This window comes from Bos indicus x Bos taurus, chromosome 1, assembly GCF_003369695.1.
Source record: "Bos indicus x Bos taurus breed Angus x Brahman F1 hybrid chromosome 1, Bos_hybrid_MaternalHap_v2.0, whole genome shotgun sequence".
Taxonomy (NCBI): Eukaryota; Metazoa; Chordata; class Mammalia; order Artiodactyla; family Bovidae; genus Bos; species Bos indicus x Bos taurus.
The window spans coordinates 68,982,007-69,008,646 of record NC_040076.1 but is presented as its reverse complement, the minus strand read 5'-3'; the positions used below and the strand labels follow the sequence as shown (position 1 = coordinate 69,008,646).

The following is a 26,640-nucleotide window of genomic DNA, read 5'->3' as shown; positions in this document are numbered from 1 at the left end:
AAGGCGCATGTCAGGGCTCCTCTGTGGCATCTTCCTCAGACTGCAGAAGCCCATCGTTACCTCCGCTTCTTTTGACCTGTTTGTCCATTTCATGCATTTACAGCCTAATGCATGCTGTCTTTCCTGCTGATTAGGACTTGTGTTTGGGAGGTAGGAGCTGTTACTGCTCTGTTGTCCCCCGCGTATCTGTCCCAGGGACACTTGGTAGGCGGCTGAGTATTCGTTGGTGCCACTCAGGGCACTCAGTAAAGGCACAGAGTATGTTGTTGTTTAAGATTTTAAGATAATGAAGGAAACATGACTCTTGTCCTCTTTCTCTCTAGTTACAAGCTGTTCCCAAACTGTGTCCCCTCCTTTGGGTTCCGCCACTTGCTGCCTCTCACGGACAGAGTGGACAGCTTCAATGAGGAAGTTCGGAAGCAGAGGGTGTCCCGGAACCGCGATGCCCCGGAGGGTGGCTTTGACGCAGTGCTCCAGGCAGCCGTCTGCAAGGTAACCTTCCCTTCTGTCCCGTCCCCGCATGGGAAGTCAACAAAGAGGCATCAGTGTGGGTGTTGGCATTGCCTGCGTATTTTAAGCCACCCCAGCCCGTGGGCTCCCGTCCGCTGTTGCATCAGAGGGTGAGCTCAGTGGGCCCCTGGGGAAATCTGCAGCCATCAAACCAGCTGGAGTGCAGGGATAACTGGGGGCTGGTGCGTGTCTGTGTCAGGGTGTGGCTGTGTACAGTGGGAAGCCGTCTTTGCCAGCAGACAGCTGTTCTGTGTTTCTGCATTTGACTCTTTCGTCTCTTTTTTGGGGGTGGGGGGAGGGAAGGGGTGGAGTCAAGCCATACGCATAGAACCTTGTAGAGCTTTATGACCCAATTTTCGTAAAGATTGCTCTCTTGGGGAAATCCAGTGAAAAAAGAAATTGCTTGTCATCTTTGGTTTTGTTTGTTTGTTTGTCTTTCTCCTGTTTCTCTATAATATATGAATCCAGAGGGAGGACACAGACTTAGGTCAGAAATGAACTCAGGCTTTGAGAGGTTCCAATCTCAGCAAAATATATAAATGGAATGTTGGTAATAATTTATTCTTAAAATAATTTTCTACTGTCAAAACAACCCAATAACATCAACAAAAGATAAAAATAAATGTCACTCTTGAATTTTGCTATCCCAACACATACTTCAGAATTTTTTCCAGAGTGGTCATCACAGACTATGCATAATTGGTAGCACTTTCTTGAACGTTTCAGTGGGCTCAGCAGCAGGGCGGTGGTCGGGACACCCATGTCTGGGGGAGGAGGGCTGGGTAGGGAGGTTAGCATTCAGTTTGGGGAGGCCGCATAACTGATCTCAGAGAGCCTGTGTCTAGTGCTTCAGAGACTCACTTCTTCTCTCAGTCCTTTACAAAATGATAAGAGAGCCATGGTTGTCCTTCCTGAAATATTAATAAAACCCCAAATGGTAGACAGGGGGAATAAGGGGAAAGGAAAATGTGAAGGAAGCACAGCCTTCTCAGTCTTCTTCTTAGTCCCACTGGCATTCTGCCCATCCCTGTTCCTTGGGGCCGCCCTGGAGAGGAAAGTCTCACAGTGGCCCCTGCCCAGCTGCTGGCCAGAGGTGAATGGTTTGATTCAGAGGCCCCTGATGCTTCATAGCAGCCCAAGAAAGGCAGACAGGACCCAGCTAGATTAAGCTCTGAATCTTTCAAGTAAGTCACAAAGTAGTTCATGGATTTGCCTCAGGAAGAAAAATTATGACTCTCATTCAGGTTTTGACTCTCATTCAGATACTGACTGTATGGGGTGCTATCTTTAGAGATGTTCTGCCAAATCCACTGCTTGGCTGAAGAAAATAGTGCAGGGAGAACACAGGATCCCTCTCGTCGCCCCATCCTGGGAATATTGTGGGTTTTCTTTTTGAGGGGGAAAGTCATCTTTAAGGCTTAGGGGGAAGAACCCAGTAACAGGCCTGTACACTGTCCAGTTATATTAATTCTGTTTGATTAGATGAATCAGAATGGCGTGATGGAATGCTGGAGGTTTGGTGGTCTGTGGGAAGCTATTTGATTTGTTCTTTGCCCAACAGTACCTTCCCTTATTGTCCCAGACCCATGACAGTATCCTTCCCTTTGAAAATGCAGTATTTTGAGACTCGGGTATTGAGTGGAGATGCTAACAGATTTCTTAAACTCAGTGCCTGCACCTGGTTGTGAATTGTTGGCTAAGAGGCATTTTAGCGTGTGTTTTGGTTTCATATCTGTTGGCGTTTTTTCTTTATTCCCCACCCTGCCCTTTGCTGTGGGGAGTCTGTGGAAAGTTACTTAATTGCTTGGAACTAAGCAGCTTGATGAGACCCCAGCTTTTCTCTTCGCCATTCTTTCTCCGTTGTGCTGTGTCACTCTTTGAGTACCGATCAAGCAGTTTCTTTCTCAGTTGAAATCACCTGTTTATAACATGTCATCTTTCCTGGTTGACCACAGGCTTATTTATAGTAGCTGAATATTGGAAATAGATTATGACCTGTCTATTAATGAAAGGCTGTAACAATCATACTCTATAAGAATATTTGAGCACTTGAATAATTCTTAAGATAAATTAAGAGAAGAAAGAAAAGCAAGTGATAAAACAGTGTAGAGGTATGACTGTATTGTGCAAACAAAAAAGAAAAATAACAGAAAAGATTGGAAATAAGTAGACCAAAGTGTTAACAGCAGTTGACTCTAGTGATAGGATTATGTGTGGCTTTTTTTCTCTGTGTTTTTTTAATTTCATATTTTACTTAAATTTTCACAATAACTAACATGTGATTTTTAAACTTTGTAATGGAACATTTCAAACATGTGAGAGTAGAGAAAATAGTGAAATAAAACCCCATGTACCCATGGTCCATTCTTAGGCAGTTACCAATCTGTAGCCAGTCTTGTTTCATTTGTATTCCTAACCACTTTATTTTCATTATTTGACATAAATCCTAGATATCATTTGTTTCAGTGATATTTAGATTTTTAATGTTAATTAGATTTCAGTGATAATGAGGTTTTTAAAGTTCTTTTAAAAGCCCTAAGCATGCCTTATCTTGACTGTATTTTCTGCCTCCTCCTGATTTGCCCAGATTAAAGGCCCTTCCTCTTAATCCTACAACCCCAATGTGACAGCACCAGCAGGCCTGTGATCTCTGCAGTTGGAGAGAGGCTCCTGCAGGCTGGACTTGACTGGGCAGCCCCAGCGCTGTCTTCCTCTGACCCCATGCCCTGGAGATGGAGCTGATAACAGGCCTACTCCCAGCCCACAGGGGCGGGTGCTTTGTTCTGATTTCATTCTCACTCTGGCTTCCCTAGGATGGACTGATAGTTACCAACTAGAGAGACTTAGGGGTGTGGAATGCTCACATGACTGGTCTTGAATCCCACCCTGACCACCGACTTTACATTTCTTGGGAAGCTGCTCTTTGCAAAAAGAAGGAAACAGTCTGTTTCTACTTAGGACTGTATTTAGGTTAAGTAGAATTCTGCTTTTATGAGTGGACATTCTGAGTTGCCATCTCTGCCCCCTGCAGGTCACATTGTTAGGAGAGGCCATGGACCAGCAGCCACAGCTAAGGAACCCCTCTGTCACCCATGCAGGCGTGTTTCCCAAGACTCTACTGGCCTGGGCTGGACGAGGGAGGGCCACTACCCCCAATTTCTTATCTTTACCTAGAGACCTGTTATTAAACTTGTTATGCTTTTTCTTGGTCTGAATAATGGTTTCACCCTTTACTGCTTCTGTTGCTCTCTGGGGACTTCCTAGAAGTTGACTGTAAGTTGTTTATTCTGAAATTGAGTAGGTGGAAGTGTGATGAGTGGTTCAGATTGGAACCATGGCTGCTTTCCTGCTCTCCCCAAATAGGGAGAGCTGGTGCCCCGGGGAAACAAAGGATGGAGGGGGGTGCCCAGGCGCTCTGAGTTGTCAGTCTCAGCTCTGCTGTTCTCTGTGACTCTCAAGTCAAACCAGTTCCCTGCAAAGTTATGCCTGGCTGGGTGTGTCCCAGCTATGTGGATTCTGTGGGCTGCTTTCTCCCGTCAGACAGAAAAATCAGATCTCTGCAACCCAGCCTGTTTCCCTTTGGCCTCACCTTTTAGCCCCCTAACATTTATCCATTTTACCCTTTAGACAGATTTTCTGTTCTAATCTCAATTACCTAATTTTGCATTATTATTTTTTTAAGCATTGTATGCCTTCTCAGAAATAGGTTAATAAGTGTGTCTCAAAGCCAACAAAGTAAGTTTGCATGTAAACAGTCTTGGTGTGGTGTGGATCCTTTATCCCTTGACTAGTGAGAGAATCCTAATGTAAAGTGGGGACCACAGCCCCAGAGAGGCTGGAGGGACAGCTTCCTCTGATAAGACTTCCTGCAGGAATGCAGATTCTGTGGGTCTCTGGAAGCAAAACAGTGGCTGCCCTTGCCCCACTATCGTCCTTGCTCCAGGTGTTTAGTATACATTAGCTCAGATTCTCACAGCAGCTCTGTAGTGTATTGGTGGTGTTGGTGCACAGTTTGGGGGCTCAGTGGTAAAGAATCTGCCTGCCAGTGCAGGAGATGCCAGAGGCACGAGTTCAGTCCCAGGGGCAGAAAGATCCCCTGGAGGAGGAAACGCAGCCCACTCCAGGATTCTTGCCTGGAGAATCCCCATGGACAGAGGAGCCTGGCGGGCTACAGTCCTAGGGTTGCAAAGAGTTGGACACAACTGAGCACGCATGCTGTAGTGCCCAGTTTACAGGTGAGGAAACTGAGTATCCCGAGGTTCATTATACTGACTGTTGGTGACAGGTAGAGCCAGGTTTGAACCAGTTCCAGTTCCTCCTAAAGCCCAAGCCCTGTCTATTTCCTGGTACCGGGCACTTTGGGAAGTATCGATAGTGCCATGCAGAGCAGAGAGGACTTGATTTAGAGTCCTCTTGTCCCGATTCAAGCTGTGTCTCTTCTGCTACTAATGGCTCCATGGTGGTCTGGGTGCTCGGCTGGAGGGGAGGAAGTCCAGGGTGCCCTCCAGCTGTGCTGTCAGCGCCCCTTTTCACAAAGGCCGTGTCATAGCCTTGTTTGTGCCCCTTGCCCAGAGCCTTTGATTTTGCTTTTTGTCTCTCCTGGTTCAGTTTTGAGCCCAGGCCAGGCAGTGGCTGCTGTGGATACAGCAGAGGGTGGAGAATTCCCCAGTCCTGGAGGCAGGCTCAGCTCCGAGAGGTTTTCACTCTGCCCAACCTCCCCTGGAGTTGATTTGGCTTCTTTTGACTGTTGTCTGATTTCTTTTAGACCTGAGACTTGTCATTCTTCCAAGTGCGAACTGAGAAATGTAGACAATTGCCTTTCTTTCTGAGTTATCTGTCTCAGCGTGTGTGAGCTGTTTCTGCTAGCAGATCACACAGTGGTTTCTGGGCCTAGCTCAACCCACCCTGCTTGCTCTTCCCCTGGTCTTTGTGAAGCCCGGGAAAGTATTGGATTTCCCTGTGGTCCATGGAGGCTGTGGGGCTGTGTGGCCTGCCCCACACGGGCCCTCTGTCCATGCTCATAGGTGTTTTTGTTGGAGGTGGTACAGGTTCTCCTTGGCTTTCTGTTTTGCAGATGGTTGTGGTTTAACGTGGGGCTTCCCTGGTGGCTCATACAATAAAGGATCCACCTGCAGTGTGGGAGACCCAGGTTCGATCCCTGGGTTGAGAAGGTCTCCTGGAGGAGGGAACAGCAACCCACTCCAGTATTCTTGCATGGAGAATCCTATGGACAGAGGAACCTAGTGGGCTGCAGTCCATGGGGTCTCAAAGGCGGGGGGCGGGGGCATGACTGAGCGACTAAGCATGCATACGTGGTTTAATGTGAACTTTTGAATCACTCAACTGTCTTGGTCCCTCGAGTGATATGTCCTTGTTCTGCCTCCTGCCTGTGAGCTGTGCTGTAGGCCTCACTGTCCTGCTCACAGCTGCTGGTTCTACACGAGGGGTAAGAACAGACAGAGTTACAACTCAGAGTTATCAACAGGGCACAAGTGAAGAGTTTGTGTCTCACTTTTAAAAATAATTAATTAATTCATGGCGGCTCTGGGTCTTCATCCTTGCGTGGGCTTTTCCCTAGTTGTGGTGAGCGGGTGCTCCTCTGTAGTTGCGGCGTGTGGCACACACACTCATCGCAGTGGCTTCTCTGGCTGTGGAGCACAGGCTGTAGGCGAGTGGGCTTCAGTAGTTGTGGCTCATGGGCTTAGTTGTCCTGTAGCATGTGGGATGCCCCCAGACCCAGGGATCCCCCCAGGGATCAAGCCCATGTCCTCTGTGTTGGTAGGCGGTGTCTTTACCACTGAGTCACCAGGGAGGCCCATGTCTCAGTTGCCTGCATAGCTGTCCCCACAGCTTGGCTCCTTGGGTGACGATGGCAGGGAGGACTCAAGCTGGGAAAAGTTAGAAGGCCCCTTCAGTGAATGCCTGGTATTGTTTCAGATGACGGGCTCATTTTTGCTCTATTTGAGGAAAAGGGGGAAAGTGACAAGGGTTTATTCTTGGGCTCTCCTGACACTGCTCTTCCTAGCCTCCATCCTGGCCTCTGCATTCCAGTCACAGTGACCTTCAGTCCATTACTCTGACTCATGGGAGGCCCTTTGCACCTGCTGTTTCTTCTGCTTGGAATACTCCTCCCCTGTATTCTTGCATTTCTTTCAAAAATTAAAAACAATTAATAGACTATATTTTTTTAAGAGCAGTTCTCTGTTCATAGTGAAATTGAACAGGAAGTACACAGAGTTCCCATATACCCTCCTCCCATACGCAGCCTCCCCCAGCAGAATGACACATCACTGTCTCTCAAGGCCTGTAGTTGATGCAAGGTTTTTCTTGGTGGTTCTGTGGGTTTGGACAGATATAACGACATGTGTCCCCCAGTGTCATATCATGCAGAGCATTCCAGTGCCTATGCATCCCTCCCTCCTCTGCCCACGAACCCTCTTTTAATGTTTGTTCTCTGCCTACTTGGGACCTCTGCTTGCTTGCCTTATGTCAAGGAAGCCTTCCATGATCCTCCTGGAGAGGTTGGGGTCGCTGTGCACCAGGCCCTTGGTCATGTCAATGACAGTTACTTTTATTTGAGCTACTCCTTGAGTGATGTCTGCCTCCCCTGTGAGACTGGAAGCTTTCTAAAGGCAGGGAACCATGTCTGTTTTCACACACCTGGTTCTGCAGCACCAAGCTCATTGGCTGCACACAGCAATTTCTTCTTGAACATTCGGCAAACAAGGAGATGCTTTGTCCTCACTGGTTCCTTCATGCTTCTGAAGTTTAGGATGCCCAAGTCTATGCTCCCGAGTGCTCCGTGTCATTCACACATACTTCACACGTCCTCTAAAGCAGAGCCAGAAGTACTGTTACTGGACCATGCTTTCCAACTTAGGAGTGTTTATTGTGTGCCCAGTAAGTGCTCAGTGACAGGTATGGTGAAGGAAATTAAAGAAAGATGAGAAAAAGTCCTCATCCTCCGAGATTTGATCTGAGCTTGCAGATCCACTCAAAGGAAATAGAACAACCTACTTGTAAACATTAAATAGAACCATGTAAAATCATGGACATTTTACTATCAATGAAATTTGATATTTGACTATTGATAGTTTCTCCTACAAAAATTGAAAATGCATATAGTTCAGCTTCATATACTACCAGTGTTGTCTTTAGTTGAGGTTGGACTCAACATAAGAGTCTACATTATACACGTTCCACTTCGAGTTGTTAGGGCTTGGGCTGCAGATGAATGTCTAAATCCTGAGTCATGGCCTGAGATTTCCTTTCCCTGAGGAATGAAATGAAACATTTTTACCTGTAAGTTGAACCACAGACAGATTTTTTAAAAAGATTTTTCATTGCAAAGCATGGACAGAAACAGGAGGAACAAACATCAGTAGCATCAGTAGGAATGCTACTGATGAGAGCATGTTTACTGTTACAGAGTGACGAAAGTAGGCTTAAATGTCCACATGATTGGGGAAGTGAATCAGGGAGAATCCAGCCTTGATTTTCCTCATGTGCATCGTTGGAATTGAGACTCCTTGGTCCCCAGGCTCAGCTCTGCTATGGGTTCTGCGCCTTGGCTGGTCAGGTCTGCCTTCTTCCCATCCTCATTTCCTCCCTCAAACCTATTCTCTCTCTGTGCTTGCCTGAAAGGTCAACACACAGAGTGTTTCAATTGTGACTTTGAAAATTTGTTGGGCACTTACTTGTCTGCAGGATGCCCCATTAGCTGCTGTGAGAGATAACACAGATGATGAAGCCACAGCTCCCGCCCTGGGGAGCATCTTTCCAGTTGGACGACAGATGCCTATATGACAGTCTAAAGTACTGGTGGAATGCACAGACTCTGTCGAAGGTCTGGCTTGGGGGACCCAGTAGTTAACTAAGTGTTCTTTCCCTTCAAGTGATCACCTTTGTCTCTTTGCCTCCCTGTGTTGTTTCTGAGGCTATGATGCTGATGGTGTTATTGATTACCATTGGCTGAGAGCCAGGCTTCTGTGCCACGTACTTCATGGGGCTTGTTTTACCTAATCCATTGAAAAGAAAGTGAAAGTGAAGTCCCTCAGTCGTGTCCAACTCTTTGTGATCCCTTGGACTGTAACCTACGAGACTCCTCCATCCATGGAATTTTCCAGGCAAGAGAACTGGAGTGGGTTGCCATTTCCTTCTCCAGGGGATCTTCCCGACCCAGGGATTGAACCCGTGCCTCCCGCATTGCAAGCAGATGCTTTTATCACCTGAGCCACCAGGGAAGCTATATTATATTGTCCCATTTTGATGATCAAAACAAGCCTGGAAAGGTTGAGTAGCATTAGAAGGTCTTACAACTGGAAATGACAGAGCCAGAGATGGAACTGTACCCACTCTCCCAGCTCCTGAGACAGAGTTCTTAACCTTGACCTTAGAGAGCCTGCGGCTTTTTGTGGCCACACAGGAGCAGAAAGGTGGGAGGGGTGTGCTTCCAAAGAGGGCGGGTCCTGGTCTCAGGAAGCATTTTGGTTTCCTGTGTGACTCAGTTCACCAGCAGAAGAGCCAGGACCAAGTCTGTCCCTGGGGAGACAGCTGCACATGCTGCTGCCCTCTGGAGCACAGAGCTTCCTGTTTACCAGAAATAGTTATAAGGAGGCTCCAGCAGCCTCTGAGTTTGCTAGGGAAACCTCAAGTACCATGCCAAGGTCCGTGTGCTGCCGGAGCCCAGCCCTTGGAGTGATGCACATCTTTGCCCTTGGCTTCCCCATCTGTGAGATGGGAACTCTGAATCCCCTTTTGCATTTATAATTTCCAGCATCTGGGAACCGTGGCTCTGCTGTTTGGCTCTCCCACATAGCGCTATGGAGATACTTTCTCAGACGGTACGTCCTTCCCAGCAGTGAGGGAGTGTGTTCCATGACAACTGAGGCCCGTGGCTGTGTCGACACCTGGCTGGAGGCCCCAGGTGTTTGAGTGACCATTGCTTTTACTTAGATAGGCTCATGTTGAGAACAGAGAACCCCATGATTAAAGCTGGTGTTTCTGTCCTTGCAGAAACTGCTAGCTACACGGCATCCTGACCTAAGGCCTCCCCTGTATTGAACTGTGTCTACCAGAGAGAGTACTGTGGGCTTGTCTCCGAACAGGGACAAGCTGAGTTGAACAAGGCAGCCTGCCTTTGGGTGGCCCAACCCATGTCCTCTAAGGCTGTTGGGTGGGGTGTCAGCTTTTCTCAGGTTCCTAGAGGTCGATGTGCCAGGCCCTCCCCCACCCTCCCACAGGGCATATCTGAGACTCCCTTTCACACTTGCCATGCTCTGATGTGGTCCCTGCGTGTGAGAAGGTCATTGGGATGTGAGCATCAGGACCCACAGGCTTCCGTGAGCCTGTCAGAAGACCCAGCCACTTGCAGTCCCAGCCCCTCCTTCCTCTGCAGCCAGGCTACGTCCCAGGACCTGAATGTGCCTCTGGGCCTGTGTTTAAGACAGACATTGATCCTGGAGAACAGAGAGGGTGAGTGGATGGTGCTGGGGTTGGAAACCACACCCCTGAGGAGTGGTTAAAGGTTAACTAGGAGGAGAGACACCACCAGAAGAAGTGTGTTTCCCGACCTCAGACATCACTACGGAGGAGGGCTGTTCCAGGGAACGTACCTGGGTGGCCACAGAGAAACAGGTTCATGTTCAAGGCAGGGGAGAATTGTCTAACAAAGACCTGTGTTTGGCGTGGAACAGGCTGCCAGGTGTGACAGTGGGTCTGTATGGGGACCCCAGGCCCATATGCTTGGGGTGCCATTCAAAAGGTCCCTGCCCGGGGCAGAGCATGGTTGAGCCAAGCTCTAGGGTCCTTCCAGCTCCAGGCGCTGGGTATTCCCTCTGAAGTGGCTTTTCTGCCCAGTAACCCGCCGGTGCTTCTGTTCCGTAGTGACCTCTTCTAGCCTGTTTCCTTTGGGCCTCACTGCACCCTTTTGAGCTGCATTTGTATTCAGTCACTGTGACTATGAACTCTGCCTGCACACTCGTTTTGTGTGCCAGGCACAGCTAGCCTGAAGCTAATGCCCGGAAAAGCTTTCCGCTCCCGATGGCTTCCCCATGGAGCCACCTTGCCCAGTGGGCAAAAGTCCAGGTGACGTGGGCAGCTGATCAAGGGGACCCAGGGACAGTCTGGAAGTGGACAGGGAGGATGGAAGCCTGTTCTGGGTCCTTTGAGTGACCTTTCTCCTTTGTTAGACCTCGTAGCCCCTTGTGTGTGACTTGTTCCAACCCCAGAAACCAAAGCCTCACAGGCCAGAGCTTCATGTCATCAAATAGAGAAACTATACCCTTACTCCCTAGCCCTTATTTTTCCCCCAGTCCAACCCTGGAGCCAGATGTTGGAGATGAACAAGCCTGCAAGTTTGTCTTCACTCTTGGGAGGATCCAATTTCTATTTATTTTCTCAAAGGCTGTAAGACCGGGTATTCTGTCTCCAGTCTGCTTCCCCTTTAATGAACTGCTGCTCCCTCTTCACCATTTCAAGGTCCCAGGTCCCCCCATTCCAGGCCTGGCTGCCCGGGGCTTCCAATAACGATCCCACTGCCACCCACCCACCCTCCCCGCTCCTGCAGCTTGTACTGGGGGATCCCCTGGCCCTGCAGCCACTTTTTCTGCAATCCCCATTAGTTTTCTCGGATCCCAGTGTATAACAGGTGATTGGATGCAACATTTTTCAATTAAATTATCCCCTTAATGCTTCCCATATTTATATGATTAAAAGAAGGTGTTTGTTGGATTCCAAAGCATATTAAATAGTTGGTGGAATAGGGAGTGACGTGAGTGAACACTTGTAGACATTGTGAGGGAGGTTTCTTGTTGCACAGCCCCGATCTTATTCATGTGTCCCCTTACGACTCATTCCTCACTGAACACAAAGTGTGTGCCAGGTGCAATGCTCTTTGTTGTTTTGGGCCCCACACCCCTTTCTCTCTTCTCTCAGCTCTAGATTGCTACTGCTTTTTAAGGACAGAGCAGAGTGTTGGTAAGTTCTCTACTGAGCTTCCAACTGGTGAAGTCATCTCCAGCCCCAGCACAGAGGAGACTGTTCAGTACCCAGAAAACCAGAGGGTTTGCCTCCTGGGACCTGGACAGAGTCAGAGATTCTGGGTTTGGTGACAGGTCCCCCCAGCTCGTGTGTCTGGAGTCTGTGGATTGCTGCTTTTCACATAGCATGGTCTCCTATGCACATGTGTGCCTCACCTGGAACAGCTGGAGTAAACGTGAGTCACAGAATGCATCACCTTCTGGTGGCGGGATGCAAGCTGGTGGCCCGGAGAGGGGTGGGCCTGGGACCTTGGCTGCTTACACAGAGTGGGCTTAGGAAAAGGAGGGTGAGACATGCTGCACTGCCCAGAGGTTCTGGCTCAACAAAGGTCATGGGAATGGATTATAAGACAGAATGGACAGTTTGGGACTGGACAGGTGCTGTTGGGGGACCAGGAAGGTAGGATGAAAGAGACACCTTTAAGTTTTCTAGATAAGACATTTGATGGTCCCTTTGTCAGAAATGGGGAAGAAGGTGCCTCAACTTTGGAGTAGTTGAGTTTTAGGTGATGGCAGACACATCTGGCTTTTGATGAAGACCCGGGACTAAAACTCCAGAAAGAGGTCGGTTGGGGGCGGGGGGTGGGGGTGGCGGGCACGTAATTGTGTGCTGTTCAAGCAGATGTACGGAACTTGGGTAAATCTCCCCAGAGGACAGTCTTACCTTTGACCTCATCCAGTGCCTGGAGAGGAAGTGGAATCTGCAAGCAGCGGAGGGGAATGGGGCACTGGACAGTGTAATGTCCAGGACACCAAGGGCAGGAGAGCTCGAGGGAGGCCCTGGTTGGCGGCAGAGAGGCGGGAGAACAAGATGAGAGGATCGCTGTGGGGCTGGCGACAGGACCTCAGCATGGGGTTCTCCACCTTGGCTGCACTGGAGTCTCACCTGGGAGCTGGAACCTGGCCTACAGGTCACAGGAGAGCCGCTGGGCATTAGCATCATTAGAGTACCCTCAAGTGCAGCCAGGGCAGAGAACCACTGTGGGGAGCAGCTAGAACCATCTGTGAAAGAGGGAGTGGGGGCATGTGAGGAGACTGGGTTATACAGAATTGGGGAGAGAGTGGAGGCAACCTGTCTGCTAGTCTTAGAGACAGGTGATGAGAGATGCTGGGTCAAAAGCAGGGTATTTATTTTAAGTGGGTCATGAGCATATTTTTAGGCACGAGGAAGGAAGCAAAGGAAATTGACTAATGGAACAGTGCCCAGAGAGGGTGGAATTTGGGAGCTGCGTTTCCTAGGGGAGGGAGAGCACTCCTACCTTCAGGGCAGTCAGACCAGAAAAGAAAGCAGGAGGATGCCCCATTTATTTATGATGGAGAGACATCCTTGAGCTGTGGAGGCAGACTCTGAGTGCCTGGAGTAGACGAGCCCTGTTCCATCTTCCCTGGATGCTCCTCCTGAGTGCGTGGGAACCGGGAGTTGGGAGGATAGAACAGACCTTATGTGGCTTTGATGCAGACTTGACCAAAGAGAAGGCAAGTGAACTGCAGTCTTGGCCAGATACTGGGTTTCTGACTTCTGAGTCCAGTGCATTTCCGTCCCGCCCACCCCTGACATTTTCATCTGAGGGCAGACCTCTATCATGTTGGAGGAGATTGGCTTTTAAAAATCTTGTTTTTACCCAGAGACTTGGAGAAAAGTTTAGCTAAACAAATAAATCTTTTTTTTTTCCCTCTTAAAATAGTTTTGTATAAAAAACAGAATATATTCAATTTAAAAATTTAGAAAATGCAGAGAGCCAAAAGGAGATAAACATCATATCCCTACAATCCAAAACCAAGATTGTGCATTTCTGGATTTCAGTCACAGATTTTCAGCCTCATGGAAATACCAAGGACAGTCACTGTCAGTTCTTCTCTCTTTACATCATGCAAGTACTGAACTGACTGCTCCTTGTGTGTGGATTTTGTTTTAATCCTCTCAACAGCCCTATTCTATCAATACTATTATTATCTCCATCTTATAGCTGAGAAGCTGGGACTGGAAAAGATAAAGTAACTTGCCCAAGGTCACAAAGAAAAGCTGAGGGAAGGTGCGGGCATGAACCTAGATTTGCCACTCATCCATTCATTGGAGCCCACGCACTCAGCTACTTCTGTGGACACTGCCACCAGACAAAGGAATACTCATAACTGGTGTTCCAGTGCAGTACTGACGTCAAGTCTGGTCACCTAAATTTCTGTATTTGAGTGAATTTCTGAGCAAACTAAGCCCTCTTTTTCAAAAAGAAAAACTTTATTGAGGTATAATGGATGTATGGGCTTCCCACGTGGCTCATCCACCAATGCAGAAGACGCATGAGATACGAGTTCGATCTCTGGGTCGGGAAGATCCCCTGGAGGAGGAAATGGCAACCCACTCTAGTGTTCTTGCTTGAAAAATCCCATGGACAGAGGAGCCTGGTGGGCTACAGTCCACAGGCTCAAAAGAGTTGGACACAACTGAGCTTGCACACTTAAGTTTATTATATATCCATCGGGTGTGTGCTCAGACGTGTCTGACTCTTTGCAACTTCATGGACTGTAGTCTGCCAGGCTTCTCTGTCCATGGGATTTTTCCAGGCAAGAATAATGGAGTGGGTTGCCATTTCCTCCTCCAGGGGATCTTCCTGACCCAGGGATTGAACTCATGTCTCCTGTGTCTTCTGCATTGGTAGGCGGATTCTTTACCACTGAGCCACCTGGGAAGCCCCTAGTATAATAAATTACATGTATTGAAAGTGTACAATTTGACAACTTTTGACCTTTATACGTACCCGTGAGATATATATGCACTGCAATCAAGACGACAAGCACACATCCTTCTCCCCACAACGAGTGCTTTTGCTCTTTTGTCATTTCTCCCTCCTGCATCTCCTGCCCTCTTTCCCCAGGCCCTCACTACTTTGCTTTCTATCACTACATTTGACTTTGCATTTGTTAAAACTTTATGAATCCAGTATATACTTTTTTTTTTGTCCTGGTTTATTTCAGAACCATTGTTTTGAGATTCATCTGTGCTGTTGAGTGTCTCTCTTCCTTCCTTTTGTTACAGAGTAGTATTCCATTGTATAGATCCACCACAGTTTGTCCATCCACCATTGATGGATATCTGGGTTGTTTGGATATTTGGTAGTTTTTGCCTATTATAAATGGAGCAGCTATAATGTAAATGTGCTCAAGTCTGTGTGGACCTATAGCCACGCTGGTGTGATCACTCACCTAGAGCCAGATATCTTGGAATGCAATGTCAAGTGGACCTTAGAAGCATCACTACGAACAAAGCTACTGGAGGTGGTGGAATTCCAGTTGAGCTATTTCAAATCCTAAAAGATGATGCTGTGAAAGTACTGCACTCAATATGCCAGCAAATTTGGAAAACTCAGCAGTGGCCACAGGACTGGAAAAGGTCAGTTTTCATTCCAATCCCAAAGAAAGGCAATGCCAAAGAATGCTCAAACTACTGCACAATTGCACTCATCTCACACCCTAACCAAGTGATGCTCAAAATTCTCCAAGCCAGTCTTCAACAGTATGTGAACTGTGAACTTCCAGATGTTCAAACTGGATTTAGAAAAGGCAGAGGAAACAGAGATCAAATATCCAACATCTGTTGGATCATTGAAAAACCAAGAGAGTTCAAGAAAAACATCTACTTTTGCTTTATTGATTATGCCAAAGCCTTTGACTGTGTGGATCACAAAAAACTGTGGAAAATTCTTCGAGATGGGAATACCAGACCACATGACCTGCCTCCTGAGCAATCTGTATGCAGGTCAAGAAGCAACAGTTAGAACTGGACATGGAACAAGAGACTGGTTCCAAATAGGAAAAGGAGTACGTCAAGGCTGTATATTGTCACCCTGCTTATTTAACTTCTATGCAGAGTTGCTGCTGCTGCTGCTGCTGCTGCTAAGTCGCTTCAGTTGTGTCTGACTCTGTGCGACCCCATAGACGGCAGCCCACCAGGCTCCCCCGTCCCTGGGATTCTCCAGGCAAGAACACTGGAGTGGGTTGCCATTTCCTTCTCCAATGTGTGAAAGTGAAAAGTGAAAGTGAAGTCACTCAGTCGTGTCTGACTCTTAGCGACCCCATGGGCTGCAGCCTACCAGGCTCCTCTGTCCATGGAATTTTCCAGGCAAGAGTACTGGAGTGGGGTGCCATTGCCTTCTCCATCATGACAAATAGATGGGGAAACAATGGAAACAGTGACAGACTTTATTTTTGGGGGCTCCAAAACCACTGCAGATGGTAACTACAGCCATTAAATTAAAAGACACTTGCTTCTTGGAAGGAAAGTTATGATCAACCTAGACAGCATATTGAAAAGCAGAGACATTACTTTGGCAACAAAGTTCTGTCTAGTCAAAGCTATGGTTTTTCCAGTAGTCATGTATGGATGTGAGAGTTAGACTATAAAGAAACCTGAGTGCCAAAGAACTGATGCTTTTGAATTGTGGTGTTGGAGAAGACTCTTGAGAGTCCCTTAGATTGCAAGGAGATCCAACCAGTCCGTCCTAAAGGAGATCAGTCCTTAATATTCATTGGAAGGACTGATGCTGAAGCTGAAACTCCAATACTTTGGCCACCTGATACGAAGAGCTGACTCATTTGAAAAGACCCTGATGCTGGGAAAGACTGGGGGCAGGAGGAGAAGGGGACGACAGAGGATGAGATGGCTGGATGGCATCACTGACGTGAGTTTGAGTGAACTCCGGGAGTTGGTTTTGGACAGGGAGGCCTGGCGTGCTGCAGTCCATGGGGTCGCAAAGAGTCGGACACGACTGAGCAACTGAACTGACGCTTTTATTTCTCATGGGTCAGTCGTTTGGAGTGAAATGGCTGGGTCATATGGAAGATGTTTAACTGTTTAAGAAACTATCCAACTGTTTTCCAGAGTACATGTATCACTTTACATCCCTAGCAGCAGTGTATGTTGGTTACATTTTCTCCCTCAGCATTCGATATGGCCAGTCTTTTTAATATTTAGCCATTAGGTGTGTGGTAGGATATCAGTGGTTTTTATTAACAGGAGGCTTTTAAACTTCCTGGTTTGCAATTCTTCATTGTCCCTGTGGCAACTGTGGAGCCTCATACATTAGGCAGTAAAAGGAGAAGATGTAAAAGTTATTGCTAGTCTGAGAGTAATAACCATAGATCCTTTTTTAAGTCCATCATATGTACTAAATACTTGTTAACCTAGCAACCACCCTGCAAAATAGGATTATTTTCATTTTACAGATGGAGAAACTGAGGCTTAGAGAGACGACATGACTGACTTAGTGTCTCAGAAAGCAAAGACTTGAACTCAGCCTTGCCTCTGCCGACACTCTCATACACTGGCCCCCATGCCACACTCCATTTTGTATTATAGTTATTCCTTAAAAAAAATCCACTTTCCCAATACTGCTCTCTGTCCTAAATGTGGATACAAAGCTTAAGCCTTCAAAATAGTCCAGGCAGACAGTGGGAAAATTATTTCTATTGTAAATTCTCTTTGGAGTCAGCGCTTGTATAATCTCCCAGCCCCAAAGCCTGGGTGAATGAATAAGCACGTCATTCTCCACAGCCCAACCTCTTGGCCAAGTTTGTTAACATCACTTACACGGTGAGAGTCCACTTCAGAGAAGACAGAATTAATATTATTATGCTACACTACTCTTCATTTGTGGAACTATTTCTGTTTCAGATGTAATTTTCCAATTCAACAAACCTTTATCTTGGACCCAGCAGTCATTAATTGAGAGCCTACCATGCACTTTGAATTATTGCAGTTATCACACGCCCTCCTGTCTCCCTATGTGAGTGGATAGTTCAGCTTTGTGTGTAGAGGCAGATCATCTGAATCTGACTTCTGTGGTCCTTACTGGTTCAGTGACCTTGGGTTGGTTTCTTAATGTCTGAACACCAGTGTCCTCATCTGCAAGATGACAATATGTTACCTCCTTCATAAAGTTTGCAGTGAAGATGGAATGGAACAGTGGACGTGATCAATAAACTTTAATAAACTATTTTCCTTCTTACTAACATGAAAAAATGTAGAGGGTTAAATAATGTGGTCAGATCTACACAGGTAATTGCTAATGGCATAAACCTCCCATGCCCACCTTCAAGCTCCCAAGTTTCACGTTATTCTCACTGCTTGTTGTCACTCTCCTGTAGGTTTCTGCATGCCACTTGAGAAGCTGGTGTGGAATAAAGGAGGCAAATGACAGAGCCAACATTGAAGTCTTTTAAAGTTGCACTTGGATATTAAAGATAGTTTGAGGGAAAAAAGGGGAAGATTATTGCCTCTAATCTCAACCCCAGTGATATTCTGGTGTATTTTGTTTCAAACTCTTCTCTTTTTAATAGAAAGTGATGCTGGTTTCTTACTTGGTTTGTTCAGTCGCTCAGTCGTGTCTGACTCTTTACAATCCGATGAATCACAGCACGCCAGGCCTCCCTGTCCATCACCAACTCCCGGAGTTCACTCAGACTCACGTCCATCGAGTCAGTGATGCCATCCAGCCATCTCATCCTCTGTCATCCCCTTCTCCTCCTGCCCCCAATCTTTCCCAGCATCAGAGTCTTTTCCAATGAGTCAGCTCTTCGCATCAGGTGGCCAAAGTATTGGAGTTTCAGCTTCAACATCAGTCCTTCCAGTGAACACCCAGGACTGATCTCCTTTTGGATGGACTGGTTGGATCTCCTTGCAGTCCAAGGGACTCTCCAGAGTCTTCTCCAACACCACACTTCAAAAGCATCAATTCTTCGGCACTCAGCCTTCTTTATAGTCTAACTCTCACATCCATACATGACCACTGGAAAAACCATAGCCTTGACTAGACGGACCTTTGTTGGCAAAGTAATGTCTCTGCTTTTTAATATGCTGTCTAAGTTGGTCATAACTTTCCTTCCAAGCAGTAAGCGTCTTTTAATTTCATGGCTTCAGTCACCATCTGCAGTGATTTTGGAGCCCAGAAAAATAAAGTCACCCACTGTTTCTACTGTTTCCCCATCTATTTCCCATGAAGTGATGGGACCAGATGCCATGATCTTAGTTTTCTGAATGTTGAGCTTTAAGTTAAGTTTTTCACTCTCCTCTTTCACTTTCATCAAGAGGCTCTTTAGTTCTTCACTTTCTGCCATAAGGGTGGTGTCATCTGCATATCTGAGGTTATTGATAGTTCTCCTGGCAATCTTGATTCCAGCTTCTGCTTCTTCCAGCCCAGCGTTTCTCATGATGTACTCTGCCTAGAAGTTAAATAAGCAGGGTGACAGAATATAGCCTTGATGTATTCCTTTTCCTATTTATAACCAGTCTTTTGTTCCATGTCCAGTTCTAACTGTTGCTTCCTAACCTGCATACAGGTTTCTCAAGAGGCAGGTCAGGTGGTCTGATATTCTCATCTCTTGCAGAATTTTCCACAGTTTATTGTGATCCACACAGTCAAAGGCTTTGGCATAGTCAATAAAGCAGAAATAGATGTTTTTCTGGAACTCTCTTGCTTTTTCAATGATCCAGTGGATGTTGCCAAAGAAGGCAATGGCAACCCACTCCAGTACTCTTGCCTGGAAAATCCCATGGATGAAGGAGCCTGGTAGGCTGCAGCCCATGGGGTTGCGAAGAGTTGGACACATAAGCGACTTCACTTTCACTTTTCACTTTCATGCATTGGAGAAGAAAATGGCAACCCACCCCAGTGTTCTTGCCTGGAGAATCCCAGGGATGGGGGAGCCTGGTGGGCTGCCGTCTATGGAGTTGCATAGAGTCTGACACAACTGAAGCGACTTAGCAGCAGCAGCAGCAGCAGCGGATGTTGGCAATTTGATCTCTGGTTCCTCTGCCTTTCCTGTAACCAGCTTGAACATCTGGAAGTTCACAGTTCACATATTGCTGAAGCCTGGCTTGGAGAATTTTGAGCGTTACTTTACTAGCGTGTGAGATGAGTGCGATTGTGCGGTAGTTTGCGCATTCTTTGCATTGCCTTTCTTTGGGATTGGAATGAAAACTGACCTTTTCCAGTCCTGTGACCACTGCTGAGTTTTCCAAATTTGTTGGCATATTGAGTGCAGCACTTTCATAACATCATCTTTCAGGATTTGAAATAGCTCAACTGGAATTCCATCACCTCCACTAGCTTTGTTAGTAGTGATGCTTTCTAAGGCCCACTTGACTTCACATTCCAGGATGTCTGGCTCTAGGTGAGTGATCACACCATCATGATTATCTTGGTCGTGAAGATCTTTTTAGTACAGTTCTTCTGTGTATTCTTGCCACCTCTTCTTAATATCTTCTCCTTCTATTAGGTCCCTACCATTTCTGTCCTTTAGTGTGCCCATCTTTGCACGAAATGTTCCCTTGGTATCTCTAAATTCTTGAAGAGCTCTCTAGTCTTTACCATTCTGTTGTTTTCCTCTATTTTTTTGCATCACGCTGAGGAAGGCTTTCTTATCTCTTCTTGCTGTTCTTTGGAACTCTGCATTCAAATGGGTATATCTTTCCTTTTCTCCTTTGCTTTTCGCTTCCCTTTTTTTCACAGCTATTTGTAAGGCCTCTTCAGACAGCCGGTTTGCTTTTTTGCATTTCTTTTTCTTGGAGATGGTCTTGATCCCTGTCTCCTGTACAATGTCACAAACCTCCGTCCATAGTTCATCAGGCACTCTATCAGATCTAGTCCCTTAAATCTATTTCTCACTTCCACTGTATAGTCATAAGGGATTTGATTTAGGTCATACCTGAATGGTCTAGTGGTTTTCTCCACTTTCTTCAATTTCAGTCTGAATTTGGCAATAAGGAGTTCATGATCTGAGTCACAGTCAGCTCCCAGTCTTGTTTTTGCTCACTGTATAGAGCTTCTCCATCTTTGGCTACAAGGAATCTAATCAGGCTGATTTCAGTGTCGACTATCTGGTGATGTCCACATGTAGATTCTTCTCTTGTGTTGTTGGAAGAGGGTGTTTGCTCTGACCAGTGCATTATCTTGGCAGAATGCCATTAGCCTTTGCCCTGCTTCATTCTGTACTCCAAGGCCAAATTTAATCACACTCTAATTACAGTACTGTATTCTTTTCCACTGTTATAAATGTTTACAATAATTTCATACTTTTTATGAACACAATTTCTAATGGCAGTGAGGAGAGATCTCAGTTGACTTAACTGTTCCCAAGTAGTAGGGTATTCACCTGTTTCCCGTTTTGTCACTATTAGTAAGAACACTGCTATGTGTGTTTCAGAATACTTCTTGCAGATAGTCTCCTGAAGGAGATAGTCATTGAGTCAAAAGATGTGTACTTCTTCAAGGGTTTTTTTCAAGTCAGGTGTACTGAGGGATAATTTACATAGAGTAAAATTCACCCTTTTATATATATAAAGTCTTAAAGCCACCCCAAGAATTAAGATATAAATGAAGAAAAAAATTGATGAAAAAAGAGATGTAGATGATTTCTTTCGCCTGAGGAAGTTTTCTGGTGGTGTCTCTTGTTGACTCCTGTCTTTGGCCTCAGCCTTTGGCCATCACTGATCTGTTTTCTATCCCTATATACTTGTCTTTCCATGAATGTCTTCTGAATGAAGTTAGGCTCAAGTTTCCCTTTGAGGGTTTTTTTTTTTTTAGGCTTTTTCCACTTAAATCTGGAGCTTTGGAGATTCATCTGAGTTGTGTGTATCTGCAGTTTGTCCCTTATTATTGCTGAATAGTATTCCATTTAGAGATGTATGACGGTATGTCTATGTGTTCACCACTTGATGGACATCTGGATTGTTTCTAAATTTTGGTAATCATGAATAGCTGCTATATAAATATTTGCATAGTAGTTTTTATGTGAGCAAAAGTTTTCATTTCTCTTGGATAAATACCAAAGGGTGAGATTGCTGAGTTGATGGTCAGTGTGTATTTAACTTTATAGGAATATGCCAAACTGTTTTCCAAACTTGCCAAAACATTTTGTATTCTCACTAGCAATTTATGAGAGTTCTAGTTGTTCCACCTTCTTTCCAGCACTTGGTATCTTCAGGGCTCTTTTTTTTTTGGCATAGCTATCCAGTGGCATTTCATTGCGAATTTAATGTGCACTTCCTTAATGACTAAGGATGTTGAGGATCCTTTTGTGTGCTTATTTCCATCCATATCTCTTCTTCGGTAAAATGTCTATTCAAGTTTCTATTTTTAAAAATTCAGTTGTTTGTGTTGTTACCAACCTACGAGAGTGCTTGGTACATTCTGAGTACAAGTCCTTTATCAGATTTTTATTTTTTGCCAAACATTTTCTCCCAATCATGCCTTGTCATTTCATTTTCTCAATGAGAAACCATTGAGAAAGAGAAGATGGTTTTAATTTTGGTGAAGTCTTGCTTATACCAAGATTACAAACCAAGATTATAAAGCTTTTTCTCCTTTCTTTCCTTTGGACATATTATAGTTTTAGGTCTATGGTCCTATTGGAGTTCATTTTTGTACATAGTGAGAGGTATGGGTTAAGCTTCATTTTTTTTCAAATAGATGTCTAATTATTCCATTAAATTGACCACATGTGTGTGGGCCTATTTCTGGTTTCTGTTGTGTCCCACTGGTCTGAGTGTCTTTCCTTTTGTCAGCAGCACGCTGTCTCAATTACTGTAGCTTTTAGTAAGTCTTGGCCTTATTGAATGAATTCCACAACTTTGTTGTTGTTTTTCAAAATTGTTTTGAGTTTTCATTGTTGAGTTCTCATATATGCCAGTTATTAGCCCTCCTAACATATTCTCAGTCTTGCCACCAAGGGGACCCACTCCTCTCCACTTCTAATCCCTTAAATTAGATTTGTCACAATTTAGGATTTCATGGCTGTAAGGGACTTTCTAGGTTTCTTCCTCAGGGTTTTGAAAATGTGCCTGGCCTCCTCATCGTGCCTTTACTGGGCTTCCTAGTGGCTCAGATGGTTAAGAATCTGCCTGCAAGGCAGGAGACCTGGGTTCGATCTCCGGGTTGGGAAGATTCCCTAGAGAAAGGAATGGCAACCCACTCCATTATTCTTGGCTGACCATTATTCCATGGACAGAGGAGATTCTGTCCTCTGTACCTGGCCTTCTTATTGAGCCTTTAGTAGTGCCTAGGATACCTCCCCATCCCCAGCTTCTGCCTTCCCCCTCATGTCTTCTTCCAGCTTCCTGGAAGGATCCTCCTGACCTTTAGCTCAGTTTATGTTTCCTCTGCCCTGGGAAGACTTTCTCGCTTCTTCCCCCAGTTTCTGTTGAGAGTGTATTTACCTTTTTTAGCACACTTAGCCTGATATGTTGAAGTTGTATTTCTGCTTGACTGCAAGCTTTTTGAAGTCCGGAACAGATGATTTCATAGACCCAGTGCCTTCCATGGAGCCTGCTCGAGGTCAGAGGTCAGTAATTGTTGGCTGAATGTTGGGCATCTGGGAAACCGATTCCCCAGAGGTAGATTCCTTGCTCACAGCTGGTATCCTGGCTTTCAGTCCTCGCTAGCTTCCTTTCAAACCACCTTTTCTTCCTTGTATTACTCTTTTTGTGACTTATTTCCATGCTGCTTTTCGAGTAAATAAGAAAATGTCATAGCTCTTAAAGGCTGTTTTGTCCATCATTTTGGTGATAAGAAAGGATGATACCCTCATCCCCTCATCTGCCATAAGGTGATAGCTTTTAACTTGTGAAGTCTATGAATCCGGTCTCCTATTTCAGTGTCAAGTGTTCGTGTGCAAATAAGTCAGCAGTGTTTAGACCCTTCCTGTGTTCGTCCTGCTACCATGTATTTTCTTTCACTACTGCTATGAAAGCACCCCAATCCCAGATTTTGTTGCCCTGTATCAGGATCTAGCTGCTCCTAACGGTAATGACTAGGAGTGCTTTGTGTAATGTCAGGGCCACAGTGGTTAAAGATTTAAAACAGAGTCCTTCCCTGACACTATAGCCTGTATTGAGCCATGCTACTGTCTGAAGCGTGGACATATTCCATACAGGGAAGCAGTTAAAGGGAGAAGAGAGGTTATCTGATTGACCTTAATCACTGGAGTAGTTCAATTAATGATTGAAGTGGTTTGCATCTACCAGAAAGATGGCAGATTTTACCAAATTCTCCAAAGACAGATCCATCTGTTGGTCATTTGGGTGCTCTGTTCTGAGTGATTTGTGTCTTAATTGGGGGACTGAAGTGGTCACTTACCGGTCGGTCACCTTAGACTGTGGCAGCCAGCCGAGTGTGTTGGAGTGTGGGGAAGTTGGGGTAGGCTAAAGGCTATTCTGTGCAAGGAATACTAGGGGAGACTCAAAGGGGAGGCCTCCAGGAGTGGCTATCAGGTAGAGAGTGGGAGCAGCGAGGGCAGGGTGGCCTGCAGCGAGGGGTTCCAGGCACAGGTGAACCCCGCGGTGGAGATTCACCTCTGCCCTTTGGCTTTCCCCATCAGCTGGCTCTCTGTGATCCCACAGTGCTTGTAGAGTGATCCCCCAGCTGTGCACGCAGAGGATCACCTGTGATCCGCACCACAACCCCTGGTTAGGGCCAGTGCCCCGTCTGATGCCCCAGGGCAGCCAGGAAGCCTTTAAACCCGTCAACTTCTGTGCCTCAGGAGAAGATCGGCTGGCGAAAGGATGCGCTGCACTTGCTGGTGTTCACCACGGACGACGTGCCCCACATCGCACTGGACGGAAAGCTGGGGGGCCTGGTGCAGCCGCACGATGGCCAGTGCCACCTGAACGAGGCCAACGAGTACACGGCGTCCAACCAGATGGTAAGGGCTGGACCCCCAGCACCGCCCTTGCGACCTTGCCTGTGGTCTGAGGCCTCACCCAGCCTTGACCACCTTCCTCCGGACTTCTCCTCACTGACTTCCCCATCCTTTCTTGGGACTGGGTTTCTATTCCATCTCCTCCAACTGGGCTTCCAGAACTCCTGCTCATCATTACCTTAGAGCATTTCTCAAGGATTTCTGTAGCTGGTTCAGCTTTCTGCTGTTGTGCACCCACATGAGAAATGTTTAGTTGAAGGAAGAGGTGGGTGAGACAGGATAGATGTCAAAGGGAAGAGGCGATTTTACACGAGAGAGAGGACTGTGTTCCGCAGAGGAAAAAAACTGGGACAGAAGTTATGAGGCAAGACCAGCAAAGATGAGACTTCCTGGTTTCTAGAAATGGGTTTCCTGAGGCCCTGCGTTCCATCAGTGTTGGGGCAGGTGGCAGGTGTCCTGTACTGGCTGAGAAGCCCCAGGGACTTGCCACTTTCAGTAGTCTGTCACTGTGGTTGTGCAGTTAAATAGAATTTATGCAGAATTTCAAACATATAATAGGCCAGTAAATGAACTTCTACCTACCTGTCACCCAGACCCAACAATTAAGATTTTTTTCACACTTGCTGTACAAAGTTTGTTTTTTCTTCCCAAATATCCTCTTCGTTCCCAGATGCGCTTTCCAGAGTGCATTTGGTAGAGTGGGTGACTATAGAGAAATTCTTTCTAAATCTTGCTGGACTAACCCATTTTCTCCAGTTTTAAGAGGTGGTCAAAAATAATGGAGTCCAGAGAAAGAACTCCTAACTATACTACCTGATAACTGTAGAACCTCACTGGAGTGGTTCTGGAGGAGTCCTGGACCCATTCAGTTCAGTTCAGTTCAGTCTCTCAGTCATGTCCAACTCTTTGCGACCCCATGAATCGCAGCACGCCAGGCCTCCCTGTCCATCACCAACTCCCGGAGTTCACTCAAACTCACTTCCATCAAGTCAGTGATGCCATCCAGCCATCTCATCCTCTGTCATCCCCTTCTCCTCCTGCCCACTTCCCTCCCAGCATCAGAGTCTTTTCCAATGAGTCAACTCTTCGCATGAGGTGGCCAAAGTACTGGAGTTTCAGCTTTAGCATCATTCCTTCCAAACTCATTATCGGCCCTTAAAATCCTTCAGGACTTTGTTAAGCTGCCTTGCAGCATCCTTCAGGGAGCATTCTCCATCCCTCCCTCCCTCCTCTGTACCCCTTCCCACACCACAGCCCAACTTGTCCAAATGTCAGCAGCCTTTTCTGCCCATTCTGAGCCGTGAGAGGACTGAGCAGAACCTGTGCAGGACATTGGCAGGCCCAGCACTGGGCATGGGAAAAGGAAAATAGGGCAAGGAGATCAGGAAGAAAGTCTTAGGGGAGAGAGGACAGATAAGCAGGTGCTGATGGCAGGATGTGGTCACTGCTGTCCTGCTGGCTTCCCCACTCTGCCGCATTCCTGCAGAAGGGATGGAAACATGGACCAAGTGTGGGAGACCTCCACTCATCACTTCTGCATTCTGGGTTGAGAGGGGCAGGAGGAGTGAGTCTGGTTTGGTGGGTTCCAGAGGGTCCTTTCCTGGAGAATCTTCCCTACATAGTTTCTCAGTAAGGAGCTGCCCAGGGGGCTTAGCTGTTAAGGGGCTGCTAGGGGAAGATGCTTATTATCTGCACAGGTGCTGAGTTACTGAGTGCATGCTAGAGCCAGGTGCTACTGTCTCTACTTGCAAGAAATGTTACAGCCTTGACTTTTGCCTTGGCCCTAGGACTATCCATCCCTTGCCTTGCTTGGAGAGAAATTGGCAGAGAACAACATCAACCTCATCTTTGCAGTGACAAAAAACCACTATATGCTCTATAAGGTATACCTGAAAGGGAGCAAGGGAGGCTGGTGGACTGAACCTGGGGGCCCTGCTGACTCTGAGATGATTGGGAGAATGGAATGTGGGGCCATGTGAAGTGTGGGGCGGCTGCATGAGGAGTGTTAACAGCCCTGCTCTGTGTGGGCAGATATCCAAAGGAGCGTGGAGTATAGTCCTGTCTTGATCTAGTAGAAAATGATGGTATTGAGGAAGCTCTTAAGTATTCATATAGCAGAGCATACCAAGCGAGTTAAACATATGGTTTCTAATTTGATAATGAGGGAAACAGTATCAATTCCTGTTTTTCAGATGATGAAATGGAAACACCCAGGGAATAGGGAAGGAAGATATAAAAGGAAGATGTGCAGAGAGAAAACTAGGCGTACATGTAGACAGGCTGCATGCAGAGTCTGTGTGCCTTCCCGCAGAGTGTGGGAGACCAGTGGGTTAGTCTGGGGCAGGAATTTCCAAAGAAAACAGTAAGTGTCTTGAGTGCACAGAGCAGTCTGTATGAGTCT

At 46.4% G+C, this 26,640-nt stretch overlaps 1 protein-coding gene across 2 annotated transcripts in view; it reads left to right on the top strand.

Moving 5' to 3' along the window:
* The window catches only part of ITGB5 (integrin subunit beta 5), a 116,295-nt gene that overhangs the window by 41,324 nt on the left and 48,331 nt on the right, over positions 1 to 26,640 (top strand). For both annotated transcript variants that reach the window (XM_027536450.1, XM_027536455.1), the window contains exons 5-7: positions 324 to 492; positions 24,081 to 24,242; positions 26,027 to 26,122. In XM_027536450.1, coding sequence (XP_027392251.1) covers positions 324 to 492; positions 24,081 to 24,242; positions 26,027 to 26,122 — 427 coding nt within the window. The remainder of the gene's footprint in view (positions 1 to 323; positions 493 to 24,080; positions 24,243 to 26,026; positions 26,123 to 26,640) is intronic.